At 48.8% G+C, this 24,821-nt stretch overlaps 1 protein-coding gene and 1 non-coding gene across 2 annotated transcripts in view; both read left to right on the top strand.

Moving 5' to 3' along the window:
- Igf2bp1 (insulin-like growth factor 2 mRNA binding protein 1) overlaps window positions 1-24,604 on the top strand; it is a 48,782-nt gene extending 24,178 nt beyond the window's left edge. Inside the window, exons 3-15 of the mRNA NM_009951.4 lie at window positions 2,098-2,146; window positions 2,434-2,485; window positions 6,444-6,507; window positions 7,547-7,828; window positions 8,588-8,722; window positions 10,976-11,098; window positions 11,783-11,918; window positions 12,846-12,968; window positions 13,285-13,404; window positions 14,144-14,218; window positions 14,985-15,116; window positions 15,477-15,590; window positions 18,175-24,604. Of these exons, the coding sequence (NP_034081.1) occupies window positions 2,098-2,146; window positions 2,434-2,485; window positions 6,444-6,507; window positions 7,547-7,828; window positions 8,588-8,722; window positions 10,976-11,098; window positions 11,783-11,918; window positions 12,846-12,968; window positions 13,285-13,404; window positions 14,144-14,218; window positions 14,985-15,116; window positions 15,477-15,590; window positions 18,175-18,267 (1,498 nt within the window). The 3' untranslated portion in view covers window positions 18,268-24,604. The remainder of the gene's footprint in view (window positions 1-2,097; window positions 2,147-2,433; window positions 2,486-6,443; window positions 6,508-7,546; window positions 7,829-8,587; window positions 8,723-10,975; window positions 11,099-11,782; window positions 11,919-12,845; window positions 12,969-13,284; window positions 13,405-14,143; window positions 14,219-14,984; window positions 15,117-15,476; window positions 15,591-18,174) is intronic.
- Mir3063 (microRNA 3063) lies at window positions 18,384-18,475 on the top strand. The gene has a single exon (NR_037223.1). It is a non-coding gene; the product is annotated as a microRNA 3063 (primary transcript).
- Window positions 24,605-24,821: the final 217 nt, after the last annotated feature.

The raw sequence follows: 24,821 nt of genomic DNA, 5'->3' as shown, positions 1-24,821 counted from the left end.
CAGATCCACCTTTCCTTTAGCTTTTTATTATTTCTTTTTCAAGATAGGATTTCTCTGTATAACCTTTGCTATCCTGGGACTCATTGTGTAAACCAGGCTGGCCTCGAACTCAGAGATCTGCCTGCCCCTGCCTCTTGAGTGCTGAGTTTGAGGAGGAAGAGGTTGGGTTTGGGTCAGGGGTGACATAGCTAAAGGAGCCGGGGACACCACTGCTCCACTCTTTTAGCTATGTCATTCCCAGATTTTCCCTGCTGTAGCTTGTCAACAAGGAGTTGTCGCTCTCAGAATTTCAGACTCAGTGGATCACAGAGACCCTTCTATTTTACACTAGACCCTGCTTTGGTAGGGACTGCCTAGGACAACTAAGGCCAACACACCCACTGTTAGGGCCTTGCATTCCTTTTTGCTTGCCCCACCCCACAGCTTGATGCCAGCTCTTCTGGTAGCCCACTGAGCATACGTGACTCAGCATTCTCTCACCTTGGGTACACTACACCGGTATTTTGCCTTCCTGTATGCCTGTGTGCCTTGTGCATGCAGTGCCTGTAGGGGCCAGAAGAGGGCATCTGATCCCCCTCATTATAGAAGGTTGTAACTCATCCTGGGCCTGGTGGCAATTAAATCCTGCTCCTCTAGAAGAGCTCCCAGTACTCTAAACCGCTGAGCCATCTCTCCAACGCCCTGGATCTCCGCCCTGGATCTCGTCTTTGAACTAAAGGTTTGTACGGGATCAAAGACACACAGAGATCTAAATGACAATTGACTAACCCATCAAGTCAATCTAAATGTCTTAAGCTCAGAGATTAAGGTATTGATTTGGGTGGTGAGCAGACTCTCTGGGTCACTCTGGACCTTAGCCTTGAACCTGCATTCCTCAAGGGAAATCAGTTTTTTCAGAGCCATTTGAAAGCTGGGATGGAGTAAGTATAGTATAGTCACCTGGGAGAAAAAAGGTGGTCCTGATGCTGCGCTGTGTGTTGATCACTCTGGAGAACTTTAGCCATTCATAGATGCATCTATTGTTACACTTTAAGAATTCACCCCAAGTCTTTCCTAAGCGCTTTACAAACACTATCTAATGCCACCTCCCACTTGTGAATGGGGTTTATCCTTGTTGTACAAAGCGGGGGGAGACCAGGTCTCAAAGAACTTAAGTAATCTTCTAATGTGCTAATAAGTGGTTTAGATCCCTAGTTGTGCCAAGGGCTTAACCACTGTACTATTATTATCTTATGCAATTGTTCGCATATATTGTTTCCCTTAATACGATGTGAGCGCCTGGGTCAGGCATTCCGCCACTTTTGTTCATTGCTGTGCCCCAGTCCTGCGAGCAAAGTACAGCTTGAAGTAGGTGCTAGTTAAAGAGGTGTTGGATTAATTAATAGTTACCGTCTTACTTGACTTTGGATTTGCTTTATTTTAAGTACGTATGTGTGGGTATGTAACCAGTGGGTCAGGTGCTGGAGATGAGCTGGGGTTCAAGCAGTTGTGAGCTGCCTCTCACATGGGCTCTAGGAGCGGGACTCCTGTCCTATAAGAGCCCCAAGCACCCTTTCTCTAGCTTCTTGGCTTTGTTTTGATGGAGAGAGAAGTATGGGACCGCTGTAGCAAGCATCAAAACAGTATGTTCGATCTTCTGCTGCCGTTACGCTGAGAACATCTGGTTCCGAGTTCCTCTCTGACGTCCTATTAGTGCTCGGGCTTATAGGGTGAAGCCTTGTTTGCTCGAAAGTCTGCATCCTTACTGGGTTGCTAGTCTGTGTTTCTTTGTTTTTTCCTGAGATGAGGTCTCACTGTTTATTCCGGCTGTCCTGTAATTAACTATGGAGATCAGGTTGGCCTGGAACTCAGAGATCTGCTTGTCTCTGCCTCTTAAGAGCTTGGATTAAAGGCAACTGCTCCCAGTTTAGGTTACTATTTTTAGGGCTGGGGATCTAGCTTGTGCCAGACCATGAATTCAGTCCCTAGCACTGGGGAGGAAGCCACCATCCTATGGTTTTGGTGAACTAACAAGCTGGGACAAGGATTAGAAACTGCCAGGTCATGGGCCCAAAGCATCTGGAATTGTCTAAATCATGTTTTGCCCTTTCTTTTCAGGAGTCGGAAAATACAGATCCGCAATATTCCACCTCAGCTCCGATGGGAAGTAAGTGTTTGGAGAAGTTAATGTACAGGTTTGGTGGAGACTGGTCATGGGACTCTGTCCGACTAAGTTGGTAGAAATAACCAGTCTCCCCTGGGTGTGAGATTAGTAGGGTCTGGGGCCAGAGCCAGTGCATCCCTGCAAACACTGATGATGGCATCAGCATGTAGGGCCCTAAGGGGTGGAGCTTCAGGCCGTCAAAATGTCTAGTTCCTGCTGGTGCCCAGAGCTTTGGGGTAAGGGGTGTTCAGGCCCCAGGATACTCAGACACCTTTTTTCTACCCCTCCAGGTGCTAGATAGCCTGCTGGCTCAGTACGGTACAGTGGAGAACTGTGAGCAAGGTAAGACGGACAAGGAGTTAAGTGGCTTCAGCACCAAGCGATCCTGTGATCAGATCCATTGGGAAGACACACTCCTGCGCATATGCTGGACTCTGGCTCCAGCATTCGTCCTACCGTGTAGAACCATGAAACTGGGCTACTGTGTGATGGGCAGTCTGGACACATTTTTCCTTCTCCTTGTCTTCAATGAGACAGGCTCTCACAGGGTAACCTTGGCTGGCCTGGAACTTGCAATGTAGAGCTTGTAATGTAGATCAGGCTGGCCTCGAACTTAGATTTGACAGCCTCTGCCTCCTGAGTACTAGGATTAAAGCCGTGGACCACCACATCGGGCCTTATTACTCCTTCTCAATAAGGAGTCTCAGTTCCAAGCTTGCAGGAATCACATTTCAGTAATTTGAGAACAGAAATTTGTAGGGGCTGGGTGTTTGAGCTTTTGAGAGGCAGGAACATTTCTGTGTGTTTGAGGCCAGCCGTATGTACTGTTATAGCAGTATATAGAGAGACCTTGTCTTTTTTAAATATTTAATTTTATTTATTTAATAAATGAGTGCTCTCTGCATGTACATCTGCATGCCAGAAGAGGGCATCAGATCCCATTGTAGATGGTTTTGAGCCACCATGTGGTTGTTGGGAATTGAACTCAGGACTTCTGGAAGACCAGGCAGTGCTCTTAACAGCTGAGCCATCTCTCTAGCCTGAGAGATCTTGTCTTTTACAAGGGAAAAACAAAAAACCTCCTTTCTGGGCGTGTTGGTGTTCTCCTTTAATCTCAGCACTTGGGATGAAGAGGCGGGGAATCTCTTCCAGTGTGGGCTGATCTACAGAGTGAGTTCCAGAAGAGCCAGGGCTACACAGAGAAACCTTTTCTTGAAAGAACAAATTAAAAGCAACAACAACAACAAAAATTAATAAAATAAAAGGGATGGGGGTGGGAGAGGGCTGAAGAGATGATGGTTCAGTTACTAAGAGCACTGGTTGTTCTCCCAGAGACCCAGCACCCAGAGGAGGCTCACAGCCATCTGTAATTTCAGTTCCAGAGGATCTGATGCCCTCTTCTGACCTTCAAGGGACTATACAGACAAAACATCTATACACATGAAATCAAAATGAAGGACAAGTTTGAAAAAAGTTTATTCCTTAATAGTTTGGGCAGGCAAAACCTTTTTGAATATTGGGCCCACAGAAGGAGGCATAGGGATCCTGAGTTGTAAAAAGAACAAACTCAGCTGCGGTTTTGATTTTGCTTGTGGTGTCAGGTTTGTTCCAGAGGAAATGAGCTTGGAGTGATTTGGTTGCACACCCCAAGATGAGGTTGTTTTAGATGTTTTTTAAACCATCATGTAGGGACATTACATGTTCCTGGGTATCATGGCCTGCTTAAATTGAGGCAGGCCCGCCAGTCTCCTCAATCACTTCTTAGTGAAAACATTTAACATCTTGTCACCCTCCAAAGTTTGTAGGACAGTGTGGTCTGCTGCTGTCATATCACATAGAAAGGAGTGCTCCTGATGTACTCTTCTGTCTGTCTGTCTGACTGTCACTTGGCCCGGCAGTCAGCTCTCCCAAGCCTCCCTCCTTCCCTGTCGCTCCCTTGGCCATGGGAATTTGTATTCTCCCTTCAGTCAGACTCCTCCCCCTCCCAGTCTTAATTCTCTTTCCCCTACTTTCCTTTTTTTCTGTTGTTTCCTCTCCTTTGCCCTCCTTTCTCACCCTCCACTCCTCCTTCCAGGCTTCATTCTTCCTGGCGGCTTTTATGGTCCTGAGAGTTTCTTACCTTTCAGAACCTGCTTTTTTAATTTAACTGAGTAATCTCTACTTCCCTTTAGTTGTCACAGGATTTCAAATTTTTACGACTAAATAGTATTCCTGTGTGTGCGCTGTGGGTTGGGAAAGGCGCACGACTAGTGCCTTTTTTCCATGTGAACTACACCGCAGCCCACTTGGGAAACTCTTCAAGAAGCAGTAGTTGCTTTGTCTGAGGTCTAAGTGTTCTTTAAACAAAAAAAGATATTTATTATTATATCTAAGTACACTGTAGCTGTCTTCAGACACACCAGAAGAGGACATCTGATCTCATTACAGATGGTTGTGAGCCACCATGTGGTTGCTGGGATTTGAACTCAGGACCTTTGGAAGAGCAGTCAGTGCTCTTAACCACTTGAGCCATCTTTCCAGCCCCTTAAGTGTTCATGTTTAGATTCTTTGTGGGAAGGGGCAAGCTGTACATGCTGGCATTACCTGCCCAGCAGCGATGTGCTGTGTTCTTGCCTCTAACCTTCTAACTTGCCTTTCATCTTAAATGCCAGGGCATAGCTGATTTGCTGGTAGTTTGTCTTGCTGCAGCTAGACTCTTGAGTCAGACAGACTGGTGGCCACTTAGAGCAGGCAGCTGTCTGGGCTGTAAACTCAGGCTGTGTCAGGCTGACCGCCTGGATCCCAAGTGGTGCAGAGAGGGAGCTGACTCCCTGACGTTGTCCTCTGACCTCCACTCATGTGAACACAGACAGATGGGCATGAAATCATTTCAATTGGTTAAAAATAAACCACAAAAGGATCCACCAAACCTGTTCAACGGTCTCACCAGCCCAGGTTGGCCTCAGAAATAGTTCTTCTCAGGGATTGTCACCCTGTGCCACCACAGTCATCTCAACTGTCAGGTTTTCTTTCAGAGTAGGCAGAGCCTTGCAGTGTAGTCCTGGCTGGTCTTACCCTCCTCGCTTTGCCCAGGTTGCCCAGGAGATTTCAGCCACCTTTCTCCCTGTATGCACCATGTGTGGGCAGTGCCCAATGAGGCCAGAGGATGGCGCCTGATTCCTTGGAAGTAGAGTTACCAAAGGTTATGAACTGCCTGCCATGTGGGTGCTGGGATTAAACTGTGACCTGTCTGTGGGCAGCCAGTGCTCTTAGTCACTGAGTCTTCTCTAGGGTTTTTGTGTGTTTTATTTTTTTAAACAGAGCCTCTTATAGCTTAGAATGGCCTTGAACTCCTAACTTCTTTCATCTCCCAAGTGCCAAGACTGCAGGCAAATGCTATAGTGCTTTGCCTGAAGTTCTTCTGTCTCTTCTGCCCGTTACTGAAGTGGGTTAGTTTTAGTCCTGGTGGTGAGGTCAGGGCCATCCTTAGCTGCATGTCGAGCTGCAAGCCAGCCTGAGGTATTTAGTGAGTCCCTGTCTCACAAAGTGAGAGTTGAAAATGTGCCTCATTAGTAGAGTGTAGCATGTGCAAAGGCCCTGGGTTCAGTCTCCATCGATGCAAAATTAATTAATTAATTGATTGATTAAGGAAGGTGCTAATCCAAGCTCAGTCCTGAGTTCAATTCCCAGCAACCACATGGCGGCTTACAACCATCCGTAATGTATGTGATCTGATGCCCTCTTCTGGCATGCAGGTGCACATGCAGATAGAGCATTCCTATACATTAAATACATAAATCGTAAAGAAAAACCCCACAAATCCAAGCTTTGGGATGGAAATCATTCTTGGGACCCGTAAGCATGGTGGCCTGATGTGTCCCATGTCCACTGTCAAGAAGTTTAGAATATTTGAGCCTGGAATTCCTTCTCTGGGAAAGTGTGTGATATCCAAGCTTTACAGAATGGATTTAGATAATTCCAAATCTCTTGAGCCATTGAGAGAAGGAAACCATTTTTTTCTTGACATATTACCTCTGTAAATGGCTAATCCCACCCACTGGGTGTTGCTTGTTTGCTAATTGAACTTTCCCAGGGTAAGTTTGCTTCCAGTGTTTTTGTGTGTGTGTGTTTGTGTGTGTGTGTGTGTTTTTGTGTGTGTGTGTGTGTGTGTGTGAGGGAGGTCATCTGTGAATTGTTTTTTGCTTGTCCTTTGAGTCTGTTCCCAGCGTGGTAGTCTGCTGCTTATCCTGTTAACCTACAGACAGGTTGGGGTTTGTCAGCAGAGCTCTAACTCTGGTGGACTATTCTGTTGTCTCCACAGTGAACACTGAAAGTGAGACAGCTGTGGTCAACGTCACCTACTCTAACCGGGAGCAGACCAGGCAGTGAGTACCTCAGAAGCGGGGCTGGGGGCTGTTCTGTGGGTGGGTCCAGGCTTCTGATATTGGTTCAGCTAGCCCTAAGGTCCCACAAAAGGTCTTTTAGGGGTATGTTTCAGAAATCAGAAAATTCTCAGTAAAAATGATCTGCAGGAAGGGGGATGACTGGGAGAAGAGATGGCTTTTGGGTCCCTGGGAACAACAGAGTCCTGCACTGTCTGTGTTGATGGTGCCATCTTTTGGTTATGAGGGGGAAACTGCCTCGTTCAAAACTGCATATATTTCTTTTTTTGAAATATATAGTGGCCTCTAATTTATTTGCCTTGGTAGCCAAGGGCAACCCTGATTTCTACCCCATTTTCAGAGCATTGTGATTGTGGGTGTGGGTTACTGTGCCTATATCAGGTATGATGCTGGATGGTTTAAGAGCCTGGGTGATGGGTTTCTAGGTCCTTTGAGTCCCCACCACCACCACAGGTCCCAGCTCCTTAGCCCTTAGGTCCAGCCTTTACTATTCTCTCTTCCCGAAGTGATCAGAACACATTGTATACATTGATTGTTTTAAGCTCTATCTGACTGTCACAGGGTATTGGCACATTTTTTTCCCCATGCTTCAACATCTTCCAGTGGTCTTTTTTTTTTTTTTTAAGACAGGGTTTCTCTGTGTAGCCTTGGCTGTCCTGGAACTCACTCTGTAGACCAGGCTGGCCTTGAACTCAGAAATCTGCCTGCCTCTGCCTTCCAAATGTTGGGATTAAAGGTGTGCGCCACCACGCCAGGCTCCAGTGGTCTTAAGTGGAAGATTTTTGTGAGCAATAAGTCCCAAGGGAGCTAGTGGCATTGCTGTATCACTTTCCCCTTAGTGTCTTCTCTTTCGCAAACCAGAACGTTCCCTAGTGATGGAGGTGTAGGGTAGGAGACAGATGGTTAGCTCCACAGTATCCCCAGTGTGTTCCCATCTGTAACTTAGTAGGTGCTTTGGGTAAGGAAGGCACTTGGTGTGGTTGGCCTGAGTCAGAGTGACCATTGGACTCCCTGTTCCTAGAGCTATCATGAAGCTAAATGGCCATCAACTGGAGAACCATGCCCTGAAGGTCTCCTACATACCTGATGAGCAGATAACGCAAGGTCCTGAGAATGGGCGTCGTGGAGGCTTTGGGTCTCGGGGCCAGCCCCGGCAAGGGTCGCCCGTGGCAGCAGGGGCTCCAGCCAAGCAGCAGCCAGTGGACATCCCTCTCCGGCTCCTGGTGCCTACGCAGTATGTAGGCGCTATCATTGGCAAGGAGGGTGCCACCATCCGAAACATCACAAAACAGACGCAGTCCAAGTGAGTGCTGGGAAAGGGAGGGTGGGTGCAGGGGAGAGTGGGGCCCGGGCGGCCCTTGAAAACACTTGGTTTGGGCATCAGCACTTTTGTCTAGGGAGTTGTTGCTCAGGACATGAATGGTCACTGTCGCCAGTGTTACCTCTGTGTTGGAGTTGGGCAAATGAGGAGGCAGTTGGGAGCCTGGGTTCCCTGTCTCCAGAAGGAAGAGTTGCTCATATCAAGTTGCTCCAGGATACTCTGTCCTGTGAGTTGGGGTTAGCCACTTGTCGGGTACTCTGTGATAAGTAGCCACTTAACAGTGGTCACAAGCTGGACAGCCTGGCTGCAGCTGAGTCTCTTCGGCATAAGTCATAATTATGTCCCTACTCCCGTTGTAGTACAGCCACCTGGTTTCCTGTTGTTACAGATAAACGGCGGTTATGGGGAAGAACAGCTCAGCTCGTCTACCCTTAACATACAGAGTAAATCACTGTCATTTACTTGTAGTTGGGAGTGTGTCTCTGAAAAAGGACACTAGAAGGAAAAAAAATAACTTCACAGCCACAAACAGCTTGGAGTCCCCATCTAGTGGCTGTGAGGTGTCCTGCATTGTCCTCTCAGAGGTGGGCAGAGTGACACCTGGCCGTGGTTCTCAGGCCCCTTCTTGACTTTCCAGGCCTAGTCCAAGGAGGGTGGATTCTAGGCTTTTAATTGATACGAGGTGGAGGAATTCCCATGTTGTTGGAGACAACTAACCAGCTTTCTCCTGGTGGTCCACAGAATAGACGTGCATAGGAAGGAGAATGCGGGCGCTGCGGAGAAGGCCATCAGCGTGCATTCAACCCCTGAAGGCTGCTCCTCCGCGTGCAAGATGATCTTGGAGATTATGCACAAGGAGGCAAAGGACACCAAAACGTAAGATCTGGCTGTACTTGGCGCGCGCGCGCACACACACACACACACACACACACACACACTTTTTCATCAGGGCTGAGGCCCAAGCAGACTCCTTGCTGCTGAACCATACCCCACCCAGCCTCTACTCATTCATGGGAGCGGAACTGAGATTAGGAGAGAGAGTCACAAACTGCACACAAACAAACATAGGAGCTGGCAGATGAGATCATTCCCTTGTACAATTGTATAGAAATTTTATATAGTCACAATGTTTATATTTCTCTCTCTGTGTGTGTGTGTGTGTATGGATGTGTATACATTAGCATTGTCATAAATGGGGTATGCAGGTAAACTTGTGTTAGCACAAAGGTCAGGCTGAAATCCCTCTCTGTGCCTTTTATAATTTTTTTGTCAACATATCTGTCAATATAAAGCTACAGAGAGAGAAGCGACAGAGGGCTTAAAAATTGCACAGTAGCCTGCGGGAGCTGTGCGCGTGTGAGGACCTGAGTGTGGGCCCCACAGGAGCCTGCGGGAGCTGTGCGCGTGTGAGGACCTGAGTGTGGGCCCCACAGGAGCCTGCGGGAGCTATGCGCGTGTGAGGACCTGAGTGTGGGCCCCACAGGAGCCTGCGGGAGCTGTGTGCGTGTGAGGACCTGAGTGTGGGCCCCACAGGAGCCTGCGGGAGCTATGCGCGTGTGAGGACCTGAGTGTGGGCCCCACAGGAGCCTGCGGGAGCTGTGTGCGTGTGAGGACCTGAGTGTGGGCCCCACAGGAGCCTGCGGGAGCTGTGCGCGTGTGAGGACCTGAGTGTGGGCCCCGCTGATGCAGGACAGTGCAGCGATTCCCTTACGCTGCCTTCTGAGGCTTTGGTCCTGGGTCCTTTGGTAGGGTGGGGTATTTGAGGCAGGACCACTATACCCTAGTCAATCCTGAACTGCTGTAATCCAGTTTACTGCTGCACCACCACGCCTGGCTTCCGTTTCTATTACGTTTTCTTGAGAATGGCTCAGGGTGGAGAGATAGCTCAGCAGTTAAGGCAGATACTGTCCTATTAGGACCAAAATTCAGGTCTTATCCACCTTTATACGGGGCGGCTCACAAACCTTTGGAACTTACGCTCCCAGCGATCCAATGCCTTACCTTCTGACTGACTTCCACGGGTATCTTCTCTCACACACACACACACACACACACACACACACACACACACACACACACACTTCCATGGGTATCTTCTCACACACACGCACGCACACACACACACCACACACACATACCACACACACACACACACACACACACACACACACACCATACACATACCATACACACACTACACACACACACACACCACACACCATACACACACACCACACACACAATCTTTTAAAGAGAGTGGGTCTCCACAGGCTGTGCACTCATGGTCCTCTTGAGTCTGCTGATGGATAATTCATGCATCATCACGCTAAGTTTTCATTGGTTTCCTTTTTCACTTGTTTGTTTTTTGAGACAGGGTTTCTCTGTGCTTTTTGTTTGTTTAAGATTTATTTATTTATCTTATGTATATTAGTACACTGTCACTCTCTTAGACACGCCAGAAGAGTGCATTGGATCTTATTACAGATGGTTGTGAGCCACCATGTAGTTGCTGGGAATTGAACTCAGGACCTCTAGAAAAGCAGTCAGTGCTCTTAATCACTGAGCCATCTCTCTAGCCCCTGGTTTTTGTTGTTGTTGTTGTTGTCTTGTTTTTTATACAGGTTTATTAGGGTTCAACTAGTATAACAATGCTATGTTTGTTTGAGGACATTGCCTAGGTTAGCCTAGAATTTCTGGATCCTCCAGCCTCAGCCTTATTAGCTGGGACTATCGGCAGATGCCTACAGGATACACTGGGTGTCTTTTCTGCTCCCTTACCCCCTTCAACTTAGGGTTAGAGCCTGGGCCTCATGCATGCTGGACAAGCTAAACAGTACTACTGCGCTAAACCCTCAAACACAACTGCACATATATTTTGAGTGTGTAGTTGTATGGATTTCGATTTGTATGTGTTGATAATGTACCTGCTGACCGTGATCACAGTTGAGATAATGCTGTGGCTCCCAAATGTCACCCTGCCATCCTCATCCGCCATTTCTGTTTACAGAACACCGATCTCTGCTGGGCTTGTATCCTGACACTTGGCTCAGGGTTTTTTCTGGGTTCATCACATAGTTGGGTAACCTTTGTTGACATCATTGACCGAGCTGTCCCCTACTTCCTTTCCAGGGCAGATGAAGTTCCCCTGAAGATCCTGGCTCATAACAACTTCGTCGGGCGACTCATTGGCAAGGAAGGGCGGAACCTGAAGAAGGTGGAGCAGGACACAGAGACGAAGATCACCATCTCATCGTGAGTTTCTCCGTGATTCCCTCCACAGCAGTGCCGAGCTCAGGCTGGGGTCACAGCAGTGCCGAGCTCAGGCTGGGGATGAGGGACCTGCCACTGGGCCTTAGCACCTCCCTCTTGGGACAATCAAATCGGAGACGTGAGGAGAACATTTTGTCCTGCTCAATGAGGGCTGGAGCACCCTAATACCTGCCCTTGGTACAACATTCTAGACACACGCATCCCCACGAAAGCCTGCAGCGAAGGTCTGGCCTTTAGGTGTGTCTGCCATTGTACAAGGTGTACAAACCTTGGTTCTTTTCAGCTGTGGCACACAGGGCTGCCTCTGAAGAGCAGTGACAGGAGTGGGTTAGCTGCCTGTAAGCAGCCTGCCTCTCCATTCCTTAGAGCTGTTGCAGAGTAACTATTGCACAGTAGCACATCAAGTTCTGCCTGCAGCCTCTGTGTGTCTGCTGACCACAGCCTTTCATGATAGCCTGTGTTCCCACAGACGGAGTTGTTGTGAGTATGCTTAGTTTCCTTGCCCTGGTTACCTGAAGCCTGGAGATAGGGCTTCCCTGCCGGAAGTTAGACGTCCTTTAGAACTGCTGGACCAGTAACTCAGTTGTCTCCGGCTCTGCCCCTAGCTGGGGTCTGGCTCCCGCCCTGTGCTGCCCACTGCTTGACGTTGTCTTGCTCTCTTGCCAGGCTCCAGGACCTCACGCTCTATAACCCTGAGAGGACCATCACTGTGAAGGGCGCCATTGAGAACTGTTGCAGGGCCGAGCAGGAGATCATGAAGAAAGTTCGAGAGGCTTACGAGAACGACGTGGCCGCCATGAGCGTGAGTGCGAGGCGGCACCGTCTGCGTGTGTTGTTGGGAGTTGAGTCTAGGCCTTGGAGACAGGCGAAAGTGATACCTCTGGAGGAGCTATATCCCAAGCTCCTCTTGCAGCCTTCTCTGAACTTAGCAAGGGTTTTGCTCGCATCTATCTCAGGACACTGTGTGCGTCCCAGGTTCCCAGAGGCTGGAAGAGGGCATTGGATTCTCCAAAACTAAAATTACAGATGGTTGTGGCCCACCATGTGAAGTCCTTGAAGAATAGCAGTGCCCTTGATCAGTGGGCTACCTTTCCAGCCCCTTAGTTTGTGCTTTTGGACTTAACTCATCTAAGTTTGTTTCTGTGGAGGTGGTGGTGCTGGGGATGAAGTCTAGCGTCTTGTACATTGTAGGTAAACAGTCTGTTGTTGGCGTGGGTAGCTGTATTTACTCACAAGGGCTCGTTACATGGCTGCTGGGTTGGGATTGGGGGCAAAGTCTTGGGTTTCATGGATTCTGTACTTTAACCACTCTGTGATCTGTGTGATTTGATCTAGTTAAGCTTGTATACTGTAGGAGATGAAGGATCCCAACTTCAGCTTTTTTCTGAGACAGTCCTGCGCTCTGCTCTGTAGGCTAGAACTGAATTCACTCCTGCCTTAGTTTCCCGAGTGCTGGCCTTACAGGCATGTGCTACCACGATCTGCTCATAGGATTTTCCGTTTTTTTAATGTGTCTGTGTGGGTAGTTCGGCGTGTGGGTGGGTGGTTAGGCGTGCATATGTAGCAGCTTGAGGGGGACATTAGGGGTCATCTTCTTATTTCATATAGACATGGCTTTTACCAAGCCTGGAGTTTGGTGGGTGACAGACAGCAAGACCTAGAAATCCTGCCAGAGCCGCATGCTAGGGTTCTGTCAGCAGGCTGACCTGTGCCTCGCCTCTCTCCGCAGTTGCAGTCCCACCTCATCCCTGGGCTTAACCTGGCTGCTGTAGGTCTCTTCCCAGCTTCATCCAGCGCTGTCCCTCCTCCTCCCAGCAGTGTCACCGGGGCTGCTCCCTATAGCTCCTTCATGGTAGGTGGAAGGTCTTGTTACCCAGGGCTTGGGACATTGGCAAGAGGGAGGGAAGAGAGGCCTCTGCAGCCAGAATGCCAGCTACAAGGAGAAGAGCCCAGCTGAGGCGTCGGCAGCAGCTTTCCACTTGGTTTTAGCTCCCTTTAGTTGGAAGGGAGAGAAAAAGAGTTCATGGCGTCCTCCTATAGCCCAGGGCGCAGCTAGGTATCTGCACCTGTTACTTTTGGAGGCTGTATGGCAGCCCAGTGGAGGGGCTCCTGGGTCCTGCCTCGCCCCCTTCCCTGGGCCTTTGGTAAGGAGTCCCCTGTTCTGGCAGCAGGCTCCGGAGCAGGAGATGGTACAAGTGTTCATCCCCGCCCAGGCTGTGGGCGCCATCATTGGCAAGAAGGGCCAGCACATCAAACAACTCTCCCGCTTCGCCAGCGCCTCCATCAAGGTGATTTGTTCTTGAGTTCTCCTAGGTCTAGTATCAACTCCAGCCCCCTTCACACGTCACACTGGGAGTGAAAAGCCCAGTCCCTTGCGGGTGTCTTCAGTGCTTCTAGGTTTCCAGGCTGGACAGGTAGCAGGACTAACACACAGCAGGCTGAGTGAGATTCTGCCACAATAGACCTCCTCCCAACCCCATCCTTATCGCCTGCTGCCGAGTCTCAGTGTCACACTGCCTGGTGTGGCAAGTCTGTCAGTGTCCTTGTGTGGGAGGCCAGGAAGCAGGTGGTGCCTCACAGTGAACACTGCCTGTGCTGGTTGTCTTTTAACCATCCTGGATCCAGGATCCCAGAGAGCAAGGAAGCCAGTGCTGTTAACCTCACAGGTTTCTTTCAATGGTGTTTAAAGCTTTGTGATTTCCTCCCAACCCCAAGAGAGCTGTAGCCTCTGCATGCTCTACCCAGTCAGTCATCTCGTAATTCCCTGCCTCTTGCCAGCACTCATCTGCTAAAACCCCCAGGTGGGTTTGGTGTTGCGATGCAGTCCTACTGTGTGCAGGTCACTGAGGCAGGTCCTCCTCGCATGCTGCCCATGCCATCATCACAGTTCTTGTGTACAGTCAGGAACTTGGGCTTGGGGCTCTCTGTTCTTCCCTTCTCAGAGCGTGCACTGGGAGGGAACTAGAGGGGCTGGAGATGCCTTCATCTTCCCCTGGAACCCGCACCCTCTGACCAGCTGTTTTTTAGATTGCACCACCAGAAACACCTGACTCCAAAGTTCGAATGGTCGTCATCACTGGACCCCCAGAGGCTCAGTTCAAGGTCTGATCAATATTGTTCTTCCTCGATGGGTTAGGTAGGGGAACTGAAGTTGGGAACTTAACACATGCAAGAAAACCATGTGGCAGCTTCTGTTGTTCCCTGTCACATTCCTGCCCCATCTTCCAGCCTTTCCTACAGGACACACGGCTGCTTTTCTCGTGCTCCCAAGCTCAGTTCCTGTTCATTCCCTCCCTCCCTTTCTTCCCTCCTTCCTTCCTCGTGGTCCTCACAGGCATGTGAGAAGGAAGGAATCTGAGGTGCTTGCATTTGATGGCAAGGCCCTTCTTTCTGTCTGTGCTGCTTCACCTGATCTCTGTGAGGATGGAGGCTGGGCCTTCCTAGGCACCCAAGGCGTGTCAGTTCATGCCGTTCATGGTTGTGATGGGATGGTGTTACTGCCACATCCGTATAGGGCATCCTAGAACCTATGAGTGTGCTATGTCCTTTGAGGTGGTTGGGAAGAGATTAAGGCATGGTCTTAGTACCTGGCTCTAGTTAGCCCAGGACTGGCTGTGCAGACCAAGTTGGCTGTGAACTTGTGATCCTGCAGGCTCTGCAGTGCTGAGCTGTTCCTTTACTCATGGGTCATAATTCAGCATTACAGATAATCAGGGGGACCATTGAAGGTTATTCACTGGCGCTTTTAGCTGCTTGGTTTTCTTAGGTAGAGTTCTGGCCAGCTAGATAGAAAAGGCTGGACCAGAACACAGGGCTACACTCCTGCTTAAATACATAGTTGATTTTAATTGTGATCTCCTCTCCCTAGGCCCAGGGAAGAATCTATGGCAAACTAAAAGAAGAGAATTTCTTTGGTCCCAAGGAGGAAGTAAAGCTAGAGACCCACATACGGGTTCCGGCTTCAGCAGCCGGCCGTGTCATCGGCAAAGGCGGCAAAACGGTGAGAGCCCCAACCCGTGGCCTCTAAATTCACACCTTCGTCTGGCTTTTGTCACCCCTGCTGTCATTTGTCCACTGACCTGATTCTGGCTACTGCCCAACCCCAGTGTGGAGTCCACGCGTCCACCTTTCATCTGCCCTCCAGTTCCACCATGGCTTTTTTGTTTTTTGGTTTTTTTTTTTTTTTTTTTTTTCCTTCTTGTGGTGTTACATATTGAACCTAGGACCTGAGCAAAACAAGCTACAACTGAGTTGCCCTCACACACACACACACACACACACACACACACACACACACACCCCGCCGTGTGCATTTCGTTGTTGCACACCGAGCTTCTCTTGTCTTGTATCCCACCCCTAGGTGAATGAGCTGCAGAACTTGACCGCAGCTGAGGTGGTAGTGCCAAGAGACCAGACCCCGGATGAGAACGACCAAGTCATTGTTAAGATCATCGGACATTTCTATGCCAGCCAGGTGTGTATCATGCTCCCCTCTCTCCAGAAGACTCGGGAGCCAGCAGCAGAGAAATGAGTGCTCTCAAGGTTGATCAGTGGGACCCGCACCAGGCCCCATTACGACCTCCCCACAGTCTGCCTGCTCTGAGCTGCGTTGCTATTGTTCAAGTTGCAAGAGTGAATATGGGGATGTGTTTCTTAGACTTTGCTGTGGCTCCGTGAGGTGTGATGGTGCACACCTTTAATTCCAGAGGCAGGCATATCTCTTCAGTTTAAGGCCAGCCTGGTCTACAGAGAGAGTTCCAGGACAGCCAAGGCATCACAGAAGAAACTGTCTAGGGGGAAAAAATTTAAAAAGTGTTTATAATGTTTGCTAAACACAAACCTGAGCGCAGTCTCCAGTGCCCACAGGGTGGCAGAGAACCAACTTCTGCAAATCATAGTTCATAAAGGTTTATGTCTGATACTAACGATTGTATCTGTTCTTCATAGTCTCTGTGGTTGTCCTGGACCCCTTTTGAACTGAATAGGAAGTCAGCATTCAGCTTTGGTCCTAGAAGGATGACAGTAGGGCTGGGGTTTCTTTTCAGATCCCTCTTGGTTTTCTTCTGTGCCCTGTCCATGCTCTGCCCTCCAGGAACTCAGTGTCTGGATGAGGCCGGCCTCTCATGCACTGGTCCTTCAGCTTCAGCCTCCTGAAAGCTGGGCACACACGTGTGTCGCTCTGCCTGCCTTTGGATCCCCTTTCCTACTAGTTAGTCACTGGCTATGAAGCCAGGAAAGTTCATGTTCAAACTTTGTTGACCCTCAGCAAGGGGCGGAAAAGAAAGTTTCCTAAGGTTGACAAAGGGGCTCTTAAGCCCCCAAATATCACCATGGTGTTATAGCTCTATCTAGTTTATTCATGTGCTGTGGCCCCCAGGGGCTGCTTGAGCAATTAGGGCCAGGACACATGCCTTGAACTCAGCCCCACATACCCTCTCTGCTCTGTTACCTATTGGTAGCTTTCTCTTAAGGATCTTTGAGAAATGGTGAGAGCCACAGCAATGAGAGCTAAGATTTATGGTTATAATAGACTTAACACTGTCTCATGGGCTTTGTGTCTATTAGCTCCGTTACATCCTATAGTACCACATTATTCAAATGAGGGGAATAAGACTTGTAAGGATAAATGGTGGATGGTAGTAGGTGTGTTTGTTTGTTTGTTTTTCAAGACAGGGTTTCTCTGGCTGTTCTGGAACTCATTCTATAGACCAGGCTGGCCTCAAACTCAGAAATCCGCCTGCTGGGTTTAAAGGTGTGCGCCGCCACCTTTCTTTTTTTTTTAAGATATATTTATTTTATTTATACAAGTACACTGTAGCTGTCTTCAGACATACCAGAAAAGGTTGCAGATGGTTGTGAGACACCATTTGGCTGCTGGGATTTGAACTCAGGACCTCTGGAAGAGCAGTCAGTGCTCTTAACTGCTGAGCCTGGTAGTAGGTGCATTGCAGACATTATTTTGGTTGCTCTGAAAAGGAGTCAGTGGAAATCTGTTGAGATCTTTTCCCTCCTTCTCCTTGTGTATGTGTGCATGTGTGAGTGTTTGAGACCAGACAGACTGAATATGTAGCCTGAACTGGCCTCAACTTTTAGACAGTCCTGCCTTCATCTCCCATGTTGAGATCATGTGAGGTCACCATAGTTGGTCTGAGTCACACTGCTTATGAAGTAGTGTTCTCTTCAGTGGAACACTCGGTCTATGGGAAGAAGACAGTCAGGAAAATCTTACATGTGGAGCCCACTTTGCAGTTAGTTGATTTTCTTGCTAACACTTACTCAGGACCTCTGGAAGAGTAGTCGGTGCTCTTAACCACGGAGTCATCTCTCCAGCCCGGAAGAAATTATTTATTTATTTATTTATTTATTTTTTTCTTTTCTTTTCTTTTTTTTTTTTTTTTTTGAGACAGGGTTTCTCTGTATAGCCCTGGCTGTCCTGGAACTCACTTTGTAGGCCAGGCTGGACTCGAACTCAGAAATCCGCCAGCCTCTGCCTCTTGAGTGCTGGGATTAAAGGCATGTGCCACCACGCTCCGCGAAATTTTTTTTTTCTTAAGGTTTATTTACTTATATGAGTACACTGTAGCAGTCTCCAGACACACCAGAAGAGGGTATCAGATCCCATTACAGATGGTTGTGAGCCACTATGTGGTTTCTGGGAATTGAACTCAGGTCCCCGGAAGAAGCTTTTAAGAGGGAAAGTGAAGGCTATTCTTGGGTGCTTCATCCATTTCATAGGGGAGCTCATTGTCCCATCACTGCTGGTAACCAGCGGTGTCTGGGCATCTTACTCTCTTGCCTGCAGTTTCTCTCCATAGCAGTTTGAAGTAGTGCCTTCTAATTTGTAAGTGGGATATCATGAAGCTGCATTTCATCTTCAGTAGCATGTCAGAGGGTCAACTCTCCCTTGAATGGACGGGCGAGCGGACGGACAGACAAACAGACACACCCTTCCTTAGATCTCCCTCTATTTAATAGTCTGTTGAGTTGCAAATGCCATTTGTTGCTGGTATGCATAGCTTCTCCCTTTGGAGGTCCTCACCTGCCTGTTCTGAATGCAGATGGCTCAGCGGAAGATCCGAGACATCCTGGCTCAAGTTAAGCAACAGCACCAGAAGGGACAGAGCAACCTGGCCCAGGCTCGGAGGAAGTGACCCCGCCCCCTCCTGTCCCATTGGCTCCAAGATCAGCAGGAGGAACACAGAACTGGAGGGGCGGGTGGAGGGCCGGTGTGCTCTTCCCAGCAGGCCTGAGAATGAGTGGGAATCAGGGCATTTGGGCCTGGCTGGAGATCAGGTTTGCACACTGTCTTGAGAACAATGTTCCAGTGAGGAATCCTGATCTCTCGCCCCCAATTGAGCCAGCTGGCCACAGCCCACCCCTTGGAATATCACCATTGCAATCATAGCTTGGGTTGCTTTTAAACGTGGATTGTCTTGAAGTTCTCCAGCCTCCATGGAAGGATGGGTCAGATCCCAGTGGGGAAGAGAAATAAAATTTCCTTCAGGTTTTATAAAACCTCAAAGGATGGTTTGTTTCTTAACCCCTCCAAATCTTTCTAACCTTCTTGGTTAATTCACGAAAATTCCTCCCGTTCTTAATGTCCTGACCAGTAACTTACCTCTTCCTGGATCCATTCACACTGTTTCAGCCTTGTTGTGCTGGGGTGGGGGAGGGGCGGGAGGAGGGCTAGAACACAGCTTTGTTTACAATATTAACTCTGGAGAGCCCTATCCTGGATAGTCTAATTCTGATTTTTCCTTAACCAACCATTAGGAACAGCAAGATATAAAGGAGAGAGTTAATAATTACAGTATGTACCGATCCACGTTTAAAAGGAGTCCTTGGGCTAAGGATAGAGCTCGCCGGGCACAGTGCTTGCCCGGCACGGACGAGGCCCTGGCTTCTATCCTTGGCATCACAAAAAGAAAAAGAAAAAAAAAAGCATGCCTTATGGCTGAGCTCTTGCAGATCTTGAAAAATTGGCACAGCAGAAATTCCTCCTGGCCGGCCAGCTGGGGCTTCCCCACCTCACTTATGCCCCTGTAACCCTGGGAGTCCTGCACGGTGCCCTGGTACAGGGGAGTGGTGCTGCGTGCTTCAGGGTAGGGCTGACCACGGTCCCTGATTCCCACCATTCTCTCTCAGGCGGATTTTATATATTTTTTAAAGTCTATTTTAATGATGGGATATATGAGCTCTGGGAAGGGGGTGTGAGCTCCCTTTGGTAAAGTCTCGGTTCTGTGGAGGAGTTGAGTGGCCCAAAGGTGCTCTCGCTCCACCCGCGTGCTTTGACAAGGGCTGAGGCAGCTGTTGCGGTGTGTGTGTCCCCACCACGGCACTGTTCCCTTGTGGTGGTCGGACTACAACCCAACCCTGAGCTCCTGATAAAGCTTAAAATTTAGTCCATCATCTGGCAAACTTAGTAAATTGGAGAATGTCGCTTCTGTTTTTATCTAGAGGAGTATTTAACTGACTGCTTATGCCTCCGTGAATGTCATTGTTATTATGAAAGGTGTGCCTGAAAACAAACCAGAGTACCAGCCGCATTATGCACAGAGGGGTGAGCACACTTAATTTATTAATTTACCAGGCTCACTGAGATCCTGTTGGAAGTTAACCCTTGTGGAGGGCAGCGGCCATCAGTTAAGTGAGGCTCAGCCTCCCTCCCGATCCTGTACTGACTGTAATGCATATTAGCCAGGTGATGCACTTTAGCTACCCTGGACAATGCTGTCAAGTGTGCTGGGAAGAAAGGAAGGCCTCTCTGCCTGTGCTCGGGGTCCCCGCTTCCTGATATTGCAAGGACAACAGTGACAAAGCTACCGTGACGTGTGGGCGGAGTCAGGCAGTGCTGTGCGAAGTAAACTACCTCAAGGTGTGAAGTTACCTCAGCAATGGTTTTCCTTTTGTTCCCTAAATCCTGGTTTTTAATTTTCTTTCTTTTTTTTAATTTTTTTTTTTTTTTTTTTGCGGCTTGCTGATATTTTATATAAAAAAAAAGAAAAGCGAAGCAAAAGAGAAGCTGATAGTCTTGAATATTTTATTTTTTTAATGAAAAGAAAAAATGAGAAAGTTATGTTTCATAATTTCTTAAAACATGAGCCAGTAACTCTTTTGGGGCTCTGTGGAGAAAAGGCCCTGTGGGGGAAAGGTGGGGGTTGGGGCCTGGATCCAGGGGAGGAGGCCATGGTGAAGTGGAAAACTCCAAGGAGCCCAGGTCCTCCCTGGGTTCTAGACTCTGACCTTGAAGTAGGATTTAAGATCTAGCAGAGCTTTAGCCCTTGGGGGTCAAACTGTGGGCACCCCTCCTCCCCTCTGGTGAGACAGTACCTTAGCCGGCTCTTCCCACCAGCGGTGCTGTTATTTTATGATATTGCCTCCGTTTTATCGAGGAAAGAAATAATAACTAAAAAATAATACTGTTTTAAAAGAAACCTGTATTTCTTTAAAAATATGGGAGCCAAGACTCCGTTTATGGGAAAGACAAGGCCACTCTGTTCCCATCGGGCCACCTGGTTTGTCATTACAGTGCTTTTCCTGATGATTTTTTGGTTATTGTTTCATTCCCACCCCACCTTGTTCTTGTCTGTGTCATTCTGCATAGACCACAAGGCCAGCGGACCCTCCATAACTGCCCTCCCCGTCTCCCTGCCTCCTTAGGTTGATCTGCTTCATTCTAAAAGTGGACCTGTTAGGGCATTCTTGGTTTTAGAGTGGTGGGTAGCCAAGAGGAGGAAGAGGAAATGCTGAGTGTGGTTGGGACAGGGTCTTACCACTTGGTCCCCATCACAGCCACGGTCTCTCATAGGCTCCAGACCATTTAGTCCAAAGAGAGAAACAGTCTTTAGGATGTAACAGGCCAGTAGAATTAAGCTTCCCACCTGGCTCTATGTGCTTTGTTCCCATTCAAAGCAGACAATGTTCAGACATCGGCCATTTAGTGATTTCAAGTGGATTTCTTGCAGCAAGCATGCTTTGATACCTGGTTCAAGTGACCATGGGGGGATCCCATAGTACCTGGAATGAGATTGCTGGAGCGTCTGTTCCTTGGGGACCTGCCCCCTTCACACCTTAAGTCCAAGTCCTTCCCTTTAGCTGATTGAGCTCCCAGAAGAGATCAGAACATGTGTGACAAGGGACCTGAAAACTTACATGGACTAGGCAAGGTTCCACTCATGGCTGGATTTGCCCAGCAGCAAGATTGTGAAAGTTGGCTTCCTAATGAAAGTAAGAATATGGACTAGGGGCAGAGGTCAGCAGGAAGGGAGAGCCTGGCTTATTTGGGTTGTCTGGTGACTCAAAGGCCAGATCTTAGGGCAGCTCCTTACCCTGCTTGTCACCTCTTTTTTTTTTTTTTTCCAAACCCTGTCCTAGGTAAGATGGCAAATTATTACAAAAAGCACTTGGGATATTTGGACAGTTGAGAAAAGCAACCTTTAGAAGAAACTGCTTCTGTGCTCAGAGGTCTATGTATAGAGGTGTGTGTGTGTGCACTACACACGTAGTTTTATGAATGAAAGGATCATCTCTTGGGTCTATTTTTTAAATTCTTGGAAACACATAAAAAGCCAAATGGTTTGACTCACTGACTGACTTTGAAGCTGCATCTGCCGCTTACACCGCAGTGGCTTTAACCCCCTCTGGGGTCTGGTTGCCTTTTGCAGTTTGTGGACTTAGTTGCTGGAAGGAGGTCTAGGTACGAGGGAAGTCGTGTGGCCTTTGACTCTTTCCGGTCCTTTCTGTCTTTCATTTCCCTAAACTCTCCGCTTTTGGGGAAAACTCCTGCCTCGCTATTGGCTGGAGACACCATGTCAAAACCCCGAGGATGCTGGGACAGGATGTTCCAGTTGGTTCTGTATGTCCGTTTTCCTTTGTGCCAAAGACAGACAGACAGACAGAGGCTGAGAGGCTGTTTCTAAGACAAAGCAGTGGCCGGCCATCTTTCTACATCTCCTAGGCCTGTCTGTGAGGGGGAGGGTCCTGGAGACTACACTAAAGACAAGCACCACTCTTGTTAAGTTCCTGGGGGATTGGGGTGTGGTGCTTGCCCAGGGCTAGGGAGCAGGGAAAAGGGGGTCCTGTTGCACTTTGGGGAAGGAGGGACTCTTGGGCTCCCTGTGGGACTGCTCTCCTCCCCTGTCCCCACTGCAGAGATGGCACCGTGGAGTTCCCTTCAGGCCTGGCAGACTGGCAGTGAGGAGGGGCCTCAGTTAGCTCTCAAGGGTGCCTTCCCCTCCTCCCTTCCCAGACACCCTCTGCCAAACTGGGAACCAGCAGTGCTATTAACTACCTCAGCCCCAGAGGGCGCCAAGCCTAACTGAGCCCCAGGAGGAGCTGTCGATTTAGGCAACTCTTCTCCCCCTCTCTCGGGACGAGGTCGCCTTTCCTTGTCCTAAGTGCTCCTGGGGGAGATCCTAGTGGCTTTGCCATTCAGACCACACAACTGTTTTTGCCTGTTTGTTGAAAACCAATAGAAGGAGACCAGCTTGGCAGGACATTGCAGGAAGAGACCCCCTCATCAATGCCAGGGGATGTAAAAGCCATTTTCCTTCCAGATACTCAATGGTTTAGGTGCAGAATGTTGTTCTTGTATTCAGACATACATAGAGTAATACCAGCTGAAACATGGTGTTTCTTTCCTTTGGATACATCTCAGTGAGGGTTCAAGATCCGGGACAGGCCACATGCTTCATGGTCTAGAGGCTAGGCCAAAGCCTCAACCCTGCACGGCCTGATGTGGTATCATTACGGATGCCCTCAAATGGGTGACTATGGACTGACAAAAGAAGAGAATTTGTTTTTCTTAAATAGCAGGATGCTCCTGGAGCGTGTGTTTTTCATAATCACAGATGATGAATACTACGAGTATAAATGGATGAACTACCTCAGTCCTCACAGTAAGATTGGAGATGAGGGCAGGGACTCATGCCTCGGGGATGAATCCCAGCCAGGAGAGAGTTTTGGCTTATGCCACACTAGGTTTGTCATGGGGATCGGGCAGGCTTGCCCGGGTCCCCACTCACATTGGTCGGGTTGGCAGGGTTCCGTCATCTCGTGTCCCCTCCCCCCCACCCCATCCCCTTTTCTGCTCTCCTCCCCCACTCTCTCATCCCTTCACTCCAGCTCCTCCCCCTCTCTCTCAGAGCTTAAGCTTAAGCTTGATGTGAGGAAAGGAATGGGCTCCTTCCCTAGAGAGCTGGATGGAGGGTGGTTCTGGGTCCGGCCTGGAATCCCCTAGTCAGCTCCTAACTTGGGAACCGGGGCCTCTTCAACAGGGTTTCTTCAAGATCCTCTGCCTCCACTGAGTCCCCTCGGGAGGTGTGTGTGTGTATGGGGGGAGGGGGCGCGCTCTGAGATAGAGCAGGATCCTTCTGCCCTGGGGCCTGGTCCAGTCTACCAGGCTCGCTCAGGCCACCTTTGTAGTTGACCACCGCCAGGTGCCCTAGCCCTCCCCACCCCTAAATGACCTCCTTATAGAAGCCTGTTTCACTTTTGGTTTTAATCTACCTCTTAGCAAAACAATATAGAGAAATTTAGGTAGTGGCAACTCCACTTGCTTAGGTTAGGCGGGGGAAAGATTTCTTTTTCCAAAGGAAAAACTATTACCTTAAAAATACTTTCCAAAAAATCTTAAAAAAAAAAAAAATAAAAACCAAAAAAAATTTTTTTTTCTTTTAAGGGAGGGAGACAATTTCCAGTAACCATGGGATTAATTTCCTACACTCTTTTCCCCCATACATATGGTTTCCTCTTTGGCAGTTGTCACATGTCACGTAATGATACGGCTTTCCCAGTGATCTCCTTGTCTGGTCACATCCCCACCCCAAGGAGTGCCAGTGAGACTCACCTGTGCTTCCTGTCACAGCTCTGGCCAGGTGACCTGGACATCTCAAACAGGAGCACTGGGCAGGGGTGCTTCTGGACTCGTTAGGGAACCTCATGTGACCACAGTTTTATGTGAACCACTGCTTATAAGCTCATTGGAAATGAATTTAAGCAGATTATAAATTTGCATGATGAATAAATACCTTTTACCACCATTTGGAGTCTCCCTTCTCTTCAGAAATCGTGATTCTGTTCTCCGAAACCAGAGTTGAATGAGAAGAGCCCACTCTGGCAGAATGGGTTGATAGGCAGTCCGAGGACACGGCTTCCGGGGAGGGCTTTATTTTTCTGAGTGGATGTCTGGGAGGCATTGGGGGGCTGCTGCTTGTGACTGTTAGACTCTGTAATTGCGATAACTTTGGGATTGTATTTTACCAGAACTCTGCCGGCCATCCTGACCCTGAATTTGATTGTGCCTTCCTCCCTCCCTTCTCTGTTCTTGAAGCTGGGGGAGGGGCAGCGGGCTCGGACTTGGCTAGTTTGTTTATTGAATGGATGAACGAACACTCCCGGGGGTCCCTTCCGGGGGAAAGCTGTTTCAGCCACAAAGCAATCTCATTCCACTGTTTTCAGCCTCAAAATAAAAGGAAACTTATATTGAAAGCTGAGTGTGTCTGTGCTTCTGGGAGTTGGGGAGCTTGGGTGCTCGGGATGAGGGGAGGGCTTTGCTAGGAAAAGAGTCCCAGAGAGTTGCCAGGGAGAGCAGGGAGATTGGCCTGACCCCCTCTAGGCTGGGCTGGGATAGGATGCTCAGAGCCAGGTTGCCTCTGCTCTCCCTGTCATGAGGTGCAGCTCTGCTCTGCCAGGCCTTTGCATTGAT

Source organism: Mus musculus, chromosome 11, assembly GCF_000001635.26.
Source record: "Mus musculus strain C57BL/6J chromosome 11, GRCm38.p6 C57BL/6J".
Lineage (NCBI taxonomy): Eukaryota > Metazoa > Chordata > Mammalia > Rodentia > Muridae > Mus > Mus musculus.
This window is presented reverse-complemented; position numbering and strand designations above follow the sequence as displayed.